The sequence below is a fragment of the Scomber japonicus genome, chromosome 5 (genome assembly GCF_027409825.1).
Source record: "Scomber japonicus isolate fScoJap1 chromosome 5, fScoJap1.pri, whole genome shotgun sequence".
Lineage (NCBI taxonomy): Eukaryota > Metazoa > Chordata > Actinopteri > Scombriformes > Scombridae > Scomber > Scomber japonicus.
Window position 1 is genome coordinate 3,822,730 of NC_070582.1, and position 9,474 is coordinate 3,832,203.

The following is a 9,474-nucleotide window of genomic DNA, read 5'->3' on the forward strand; positions in this document are numbered from 1 at the left end:
TAACTTTTTCATACTTTTTTATTTGTATCCAAGAAGCAAGCAAACAAGATTGGTGTTTCAGAAATATCTAATGGATCATTCATGTATCTAAAATTAGGTTTGACATTTCTGCTGATTTTGTAACTGAATTCAGAATGAATAAAATAGTTAATAAAAGTTTCTGTTTCTTTGAAATATTGTTATTGTATACATATTTTTTTCATGCTAATGTCACCAATCTGTAACTCATAGTGACAGATAACCATTGAGTTTCCTTTAAAACCCACTCAGGAAAAAACATACAGACATGAGGGACTGAGGAAGTTATGGAGGCTGCAGAAACTCCTGTATAAACAACACACACTTTAACTAAAGTCAATGCCATATGACACAGCACACGCCAAGAAGGAGAACTACACAAAAATAAATTGAAACAAAAGAGAGAAAAAAAGGCAAAGCAGCAGCAACAATAAGAACAATTATGACAAAGCAAAGAAAGAAAAAGAAAGACTTTTGACTTTGTTTTTCTTATCAGTGGCTCAGGTCAAGAGAGCTGGATCAGTGCAGAGTTTATTTCCTCTTCTCTTTTCCTCACTCTCCTTACTTTTCATTTGGTTTGTTTTATCTATCTACCGAATGTCACCAGAGCCCAGTCCAAGGTGGTAAATAAAACATAACATAGATCAATATGCAAAAAGAATTAAAAAATAATAAAAGATTAAAAAAGAGAGAGATAATGGAAAGAGAAGAATTAATTATACGTCTATGTATGAACATGAAGATGCCTTTATATTGTCGTGCTTGTAAAATGATGGAAAAGAAAATATAGTAAATTCAACAGCTAATTTGGACACCGGACTCAAAATAATGATAATGTAATGATGCTACAACAACAACTACTACTACTAATAATAATAATAATAAGACATATTTTTTTAATGCATGGAGCAACACTAAAATATCTTTCATTGACATGGTGGAAAAATACAGGCTGGACCTTCAGAGCAGCCTGGGTGCAATACTTCAGCTGCTCACTAGATGGCAGCATCTATATATTTATAGGGTTTGCTGTATACTAACTGTGGTCTCCAACCCTGCTCCAGGAGAGCTACTGCCCTGCATGTTTTAGGTGTTTCTCCACTCTAACACACCTGATTCTAATGATTAACTCGTTATCATGCAGCTGAAACTTGTAAAAAGGCTTGATAACAAGTTCATTATTAGAATTGGGTGTGTTAGAGAGGGGAGATACCTAAAACATGCAGGGCAGTAGCTCTCCAGGAGCAAGGTTGGAGACCACTGCTGTATACTAACTGTGTGAACATTAGAGGCAAAATATTGAAAGGCAACTTGATTTCTGTTATTCAGACTGAAAAAGGTTGAAGATGAAAAACTTTTGCAAAGACTTGATGTTTTAAAGCAGCAAGACATCCTTGAAGGGGTTCCAGAGGGTTCCCAGCGAAAAGGGTAGCAGTAGCATTTCTTTCGCTTGCCCACAAGTTCCCTTTTAGCCCATATAGACTTTATACTGTGAAGATTTTTAATTCACTTCTCTCATCTAAAGGAAAGTTTTACAAATATAAAACCACCATAAACCAAAGATTCATAATATAAAGAGTCATAACTAATCTTGTTTGCAGTTTGAGGTGTCATGTCAAGTTTTACAGACATTTCTTTTATAATAGTTGCCTATGAGGAAGATGCTTTTTGAGCTCCAGGGAGATTTTTTGCTGCAACATTGAGAGTGACTACTGGGAAATATTGGCTATAAGGCTGAGTGGCAGCGCTCTATCTAGCGCTTAATATACAGTTACATTTTCATGATGCTTGTAGTGAAGCATTTATATTCACTTGGATTTTTTTCTGTGTGATAGGAAACGAAACCAAAGAGAAAACGCACCAAGTTTACCAATTTATCCACTGATTCACACCAGAACAAATTAACTTTAGGTTTGAAGATGCCTCCATCTCAGTACAGAGTCTCCAGTCCATAGGAATCTTTATTATCAGTTAGGTTGATTTACTTCCCCAGATATGATGACTATGAAGAGCATAAACACTCACAGGACAAATCTACAAAAAGGTTATAACATCAGCCTACATTATGTATCCTGAATGTATCTGAAAAAACACTTTATAAATGAGAAACAAGAGAAATAGTGAGTGGAGCACGAACCATACTTAATCAGTTTAAAACAGGCCAGTTGCACATTGCATAATAACTTTTGAGTGAATGAGAAACAGTAACTGGGAGATATAAGGTTGGTTGGCGCGATCCAACAGCTTGTAATGAATATTGCAGCCTCTAGGGGGCACTACCAGGGTTTAAACAATTAGTCTTGTGACAAATGCATCAAAATAAGAAATCATTAAAGCTTTTATAAAACTCTGTCTGGCAGTTCTCTCGTGCTGCACAGCTCAGGATGCTTTTACCCATTTGTTCTGATTTGTCATGAATTTTCCCTCCGAAATATACTGTCTCCTCGTCTGTCTGTGCCACAAAGTGGTGAAATCCTCACTGATTGCCCCTTTTAAAATGTGTGGAGGAGTTTTTCTTGGAGGAGCTGCCGGCTGTTCTCGAGTGTCGGGTGAACAGCAGCGGGACTCAGGCAGCACAGCCAGGCCAAATTAGAAATGACACGCAATAAAAGAGGAAAGGAAACGAGTTTCCCCCAGAGAACAATCTAGAAAATTACTCTCCATTCACACAGACACAGAGAATATTGACAGAGTCGTATACGCTCTCACAGCCAATCATCTTCTTGTCGCTTTTTATCAGCACAGCCTCAGAACATCTGCTGCTTCCTCTACTCCTGTCTGTCTCATTGTCTGTTACAGCGTCTCACTGCCAAGTCTTGGATTAATCCAGGTTTGGCACTCACAACTCCTCCAACACAAACAATAACTCCTGTGTCTTTGTTGATTTGTGGAGGTTTGAAACTTCATCAGCTGATCTGAAACTGCATGTTGTGTGTCTTGTGTGAACCCTGATCGTATTAAAATGTCGTACAGTAGTATAACCTCACTCACTGATTGTAGGATTTTCCAGTAGGCAGTTTCTGTGAGGGAGGGGGCATGTGCTGTACGTTACTAAGGGCATGTGCTGTACGTTACTAAGGGCATGTGCTGTACGTTACTAAGGGCAGGTGCTGTACGTTACTAAGGGCATGTGCTGTACGTTACTAAGGGCAGGTGCTTAAATTTCGGTTTTTGTCATTAATAGTCAGGACCGGTACGCTTGTCGGTGAGTAAGGAACAATAGTGGTAATATTTTAAGTTAAAATGAAGAGTGTAAGGATAAGTGTGTTATCTGGGGAATAATACCTTGTTTTGTGTTTATGTTGCAGGTTTACAACCTACTACTACTACTACTACTAGTTTTATGAGTTATCCGAGGGGATAACTAGTTAACTAGGATAGCCATTGCACAAATGAATTATTGCCAATGTTTAACGCATATGTGCAATAAAATCGTGTGGAGAACCGAGTTGTGTCCGCCGTACTTGTCCTGAGACCCTTCCAGAGGGGGTTTATTAAACCAAGCAGTGTGGAAAGCTAAGCAGTTTAATAAAATCTGGACACTGATGCTTCAGTTTAGAGAGATGAATACATGTGTACAGATATAAAGAACAGAAATAGTCAGACAGAACATGACAAGGTATATTTCATGACAGGACATAAAAATGTGTGATTCTCCCTCTTCTTCCTCATCATCTGTTGAAATGCCACATTTCTAATTGTATAAATCCAGTTGCCATATCTTCTCTTTTCTGTTATTTATGGTTTCTATGCTTGTTTTACACTTTCGTAGTTCTATAGAAATGATGACAGACGGCCTTAAACTGGCTTCCAACTTAGTTATTTATTCATTATCACCTTCAGCACCATGAGCAGCTTGTCTTAAGAAGCTCTTTCCAAATTCCAATATTGTAGGTGGGAAAACAACGAAAAAGGTAAAACGCCTGGAAGAAGACTGGTGCATGATTTAACCAATAATGTGAACATTTCTAAATTTTTTACACATGGTATCCAGAAAGATCCACATCAGGGCCAGATGTTTAAAAAAATACATTTATTTACAAAGAGCAGAGTGAACAGAGAGATCACTGCGACTGTCTGACTGCTTCACCTCAACAAACACATCATGAACTGATGAACCAGAATCATTCAGGTTTCATACCTGAACTCACAACCTGGTCAGACGGCACACTGCCAGCAGGAATGAATACAGAAGGGTTTCATTTCATTTTTTTGTAACACATGGCTTCATAATGACTTTACATCAACGTTTAAACACAGTCATTCAGGTTCTTATTACAGCACAAGTTAAACCTTCTTCAGGGGTAAGTGTTTTTTTGCTGGAGGGTCAGATTTGGCCCATGGGTATGTGGTGTACCAGTACAGTAGGCCGACATCCTACATAGTGATGCATGGAGGTATAAGGGAACATGATGTTAAATTAGGGAACAATGAGGTGACAATCTGGGAACTTACAAACGTATACTAATATTACAGGATGCAGTCTGAGCTAACAGGACATAACATTAATTGTCTTCCACAACTGCATCTGCCATCAATGGACACTTGTGGGGTTTTTTTAAGTTTAGCTGTATTTTCTGTACTGTAGCAAGGTTATTAAAAATGCTATTCTACTAACTGTACTCAGATTAATAAAGCACTACAGAACTCATTACTCTATCTGCCTTTTATTGCTCAGTAATGGTCATACTGTAACTTGCAATAGGACAAATACTCAATAGTTAAACATACACTTTGGCAGGTCATAAGTATACCTGTAATATTACTGTAGGTACCCATTACTTTAAAAAGTAACAACAGTTTAACCCTCCTGTCGTCCTCCCGGGTCAAATTGACCCTGTCTCTTTTGACTGTTCCTTCCTTCCTTCCTTCCTCTTTCTTGATTTTTTCCTTCATTCTTTTCCTCCTTCCATACTTCTTTCCTTCCTTCCTTCCTCTTTTCCTCCCTCCTTACTCCTTTCTGTCATTCCTTCCTTCTCTCCATACTTCCTTCCTATTTTCCTCCCTCCCTGCTCCCTCCTTACTCCCTTCCTTCCTCCCTCCTGTCATTCCTTCTTTCCTCCCTTCCTTCCTTCCTTGACCTGAGGACAACAGGAGGGTTAAATTCTTTTTAATTGCTAGACTGTTGCCCCTTTATTCTCTAACTTCACATCTTGTTCTCTTGTATTTTCATGAATGTATTGGTACGCACTGTACTGTTACACTGCTAGGACAGTACATGGGGAATAATTACTGTACACAGTGCTTTGCAGGCTGTATTCTAAAGCATTACCTAAGAGTCTAGCGGGAAATGTAAACTTCTATAATAATTTCTCACACTTTCAAACAGTGGTCATATAAGGCTTAGAGAATAAATAATAAAGTTTTAGAACATATTAATAGCATACTATATTATTCTGTGTTGTGATTTATTCATATACATCAGCCAAATAATATAAAAAAGGCATATATGCATATTAAACATTTCAGATGTTCCCAGAATATTTTCTTTATAGCTGGATGAAAGTATTGCTTTAGAAAGTCTTATCTTTAGTTTACACTGTTATCATCTTAGAAACTCTGCTTCTGAGTGGATAAACTCCTACTGTGGGTCAATTTTATTATATCTCAGTAATTCTGTCACTTTAATGTTTGCTAGCTAGCAATTAAACCTTGGTAAAACATGTCAACATGATGAGATCTCAGCGATATATAGGACTGAGTATCAACTGAGTACTTCCTTCGATACCCATTAACACATTTAGGTCTTTGTCTTTTATCTGGTGTAACAGGCGTGTAGTGTAGACTCACTTCAGAGCGTTTAGGGGGCATCTTGGCTGCTGAACTGCTAAGCGTACTAACTCAAATTCACCACGACTTCACCACCACAGACGGGTCGTAGCTGCTGTGGCAGTGGACCAATCACATGTTGCATTAAATTGAAGAATGCTTGCATTGATTGGCTGTGAGCAAGTCCATACAAATAGTCATATTTTCTAAAAGGATCGATTGCAGGTATCGTTTGACGGGAGACGTTTCGATACTACTTGGTATCTATTTATTTCAGTTGACACCTTTAAGGTATCGAGTAGCCTACCGATACTCAGCCTTAGTGGTAGAGGAGGTTAGTTTGATCGCTGGCTTCTCCAGTCCGCATGTCGAAGTGTCCAAGATACTGAACCCCAAACCACATTTATCATCATAGACACAACAAAAGCAAGGATCAAATATGAGTTATATCAGACCACAAGGGCTCTACAATTGATCTGACTAATTCAAAGTCTAACTGAAATCCTATTTTGAAATCTGTTCCTGCCTAACTTCTTCTAAATGTCTTGTTAATAGTTTTGTATCATTAAAATGTCTTTGGGTAAATATCAGTAATGCTCCTTATTGTCTCAGCTGCTGGAGTCATATCTGTGTTTGATTGACAGCAGACAGGCTACCAGTGTTAAGCCCTACAGAACAGAGATAAAAAAAACAATTGCTGTAGCTACAAGTCATAAACAGACATGTTACTAGCAGTGGTGTTGAAAAGTTACTGACATATCACCTTTTGATCCATAAATGGCCTGAAATCAAAAGTTTTGCATGACTCAACACACATATGTACAACTATATACTGACCTGAAGCAGTTAAAGGAGAATTACTGATGTCCACAGTCCATTTTCTGAAGTCTGTTTTCTGTCAGCCTGAGGGAGGAAAGTGAGCTCTGATGTGTTGGACTCTACTGATCATGAGCAGACAGAGGAGATGAAACTTGACCACCAGACAGCAGCTTCAATAAATACTGATATTCACATCTAAGGTTCTTTATTTCCCTGATGAGCGCTCAGTCGTATCACGTCCGTTTTGTTATCCAGTGAGTGAACGCTGGCCAGAAAAAGTGATAGGATGACTGGGCCGCTCTGTATTGCCTCTGAGCTGTTGTAGTCTGCTACACCAGTCTGCTGCTGCAGGGCATTGTGCCTTCAGGAGCTGCAGTCTGCTGAGGGCTGCTCTAAACTTTAGTGGAAGTGAGGCGGGAAGAGTTGTTGACAATGTTCAGAAGTTTGGTTGGTTGCTTTATCTTCTTGGCCTAGTTGTACTGATTGCTTTATCTGCAAACGTACTCATATTAAGAGTCTCTAATACTTTTTACACCATAACGGAGAAGCTGCTCACTGCCATGAATACACAGAATTTGCATATTCATATGATGTGGAATTTTTAATTAGGGAGAAGGAGTCATTTTAAGGGTTTTAAAGTGGCAATTATACTTTCTCTTGCAGAAAAACCATATCAGACACACATGGTAGGTCTCAGCAGAGGGTCTTTATATGTCTAAGTACATGTCTGAAGAGGATCTTTAAAAACACATCAATGAGCCACATGGTTGCACTGGGTGACAGGTTTCTTCTTAACCGCGAACACACACACACACACACACACACACACACACACACACACACACACACACACACACACACACACACACACACACACACACACACACACACACACACACACACACACACACACACACACACACACACACACACAGAGTCGTTTATTTTGACTCAATCATACACACACAACATCCTTCTGCCAGAAATACTCACAAGTTCACCAAATGTGGATTAATCTGCTGCTGAAAACAGTCCCCACAGTCTACAGTGGATAGCTGTTTTAGGAAACTACTGAGCCTTTTCTAAACATAAAACTAAACATTTGTGTAAAGATTGATATTTTCAGTAGGAACCAATGGGCTTGGAGCTGAGAGTCACATACAGAATAGGGAAGGAGAAAAGTTTGGAGAGACGGTCAAACACATAGTTGGTTTGGGTGTTTTCACAGGATTTTTTTTGACAATAAGAAAAATATAGACATCTCCTTCATCTCCTCGTCCTCAGCTGAAGAAGTCTTTGGAAATGGCCTCCACAAAGTTGGGAGCCGACATGAGGATGCCGATGGTGCAGAGGATGGTGAAGAGCGAGAACGCCACCAAACACAGCCGGTCGATCACGGCGGCGGCAAACTTCCACTCGTTGCAGACCGTCTCATCTTCGTCCTGCCCACGGAAACGAGTGGCGATGTACCTCACTTCCTCCAGGATCTGGTTAAGCTCCGCCTCCAGTGGCGAGCCGCCCACTGCTGCTCCTCCTCCTCCTCCCCCTCTTCCTCCAACCCCACCTCCTGCTCTCAGCACATCCTCCCCACTGCCAACACCGCCTCCCACCAGGCGCGAGCACAGGAGCTCAGGTTCGCTGGGAGAGGGGTAGTGCAACCCCTCCATCCCCCTGAATCCAACATAGAGGAGGTTACCGTTGGTTACCTGGGGTTGATGTCGCAGCGACCCCTGGCTGACGCTGAGCTCCAGGCTGGACAGGCTGCCATGGCGACGCTTGGCTGCGTTGGGGCAAGCCAGTTGGACCTTCGCCTCGCCTGGACGACGCATCCGCAGGAACCAGGCGCACCAGTTCAACAAAATCACACGAGTCTGAAGAAGAAAAGAAGAAGAAGAAGAAGAAGAAGAAGTTGTTGATCGGAGGTTTTAGCATGAGTGTATCCTCATGTTTAAGAATATGGACATTTAAATCTCACTTTAGCTATTACAATATTTCTCTGTATGCTAATTGGTTTGATGTGATTTACTTTTTTATTTTCAGTATTGCTTTTTTATTTCATTATCCATCTTAAATGTATGTTCTTTCCTGCTCCTTTTAGGCCCTTTTAATGTGCAGCACTTGTGTATGTGTATGTAATTCATTTAGTTAAAGCACTTTGAGCTGCATTTCTTGTATTAAAGATTCAAGATTCAAGACCACAACATACTCATACACATAAATAACAAGATAAAAACACAGAAGAAAGACGAAGAGTTGGCAGCTGTGTGCAAAAGTGCAAAATCAGTGTGCAAAGTCAGCAGGCCCTAGTCCAATGAATAGTTCATTAAGAGGTAGCCTACACAAGCTCTAAATAATAAAAATGCACTACAGTATCCAGCTGCATACCGCAATAACAAACAGATACAACTGGACCTCATATAGATTTGTCCAGCAGTCAGACAGCAGAGGGGATAAAGGACCCTTACCCTTACATAGCGACACCCTGAAGGCAATAATGAAAATTAATTCAAAGTACTCAAAAATGTTGTGTGCCTTCCTCATCACCTGTAGTTCCCATAAGGAACTTAGGTCTCTCTGCTTAAGTTCAATGATCTTGGAGCAACTGATAGAAGAGTAAGTTAAAAGGCTTTAAATGAATGACAATGACAATAACAACGACAGAGAATCACTGGACTGACAGAAAAGGAATTCATCATCCGAAAGAGATGAATCCTCTGCTGTCCACGTTTGACCAACACTTCGGTATTTGCATCTTATTTAAGCTGGTTGTCAAAAACAGTGCCAAGATATTTGTAGGAGCTGACAGTTTCAATTTTCTCTTCATCTATGATACTTTCAGTGAAGGCCTTCGCAACGTCACCCATTGGA

General features: G+C 39.9%; 1 protein-coding gene across 1 annotated transcript in view; it reads right to left on the reverse strand.

Moving 5' to 3' along the window:
• Positions 1 to 7,886: 7,886 nt before the first annotated feature.
• Positions 7,887 to 9,474, reverse strand: part of LOC128359022 (neuronal acetylcholine receptor subunit alpha-7) — a 41,501-nt gene continuing 39,913 nt past the window's right edge. Inside the window, 1 exon segment of the mRNA XM_053319435.1 lies at positions 7,887 to 8,477. Within this exon segment, the coding sequence (XP_053175410.1) occupies positions 7,887 to 8,477 (591 nt within the window).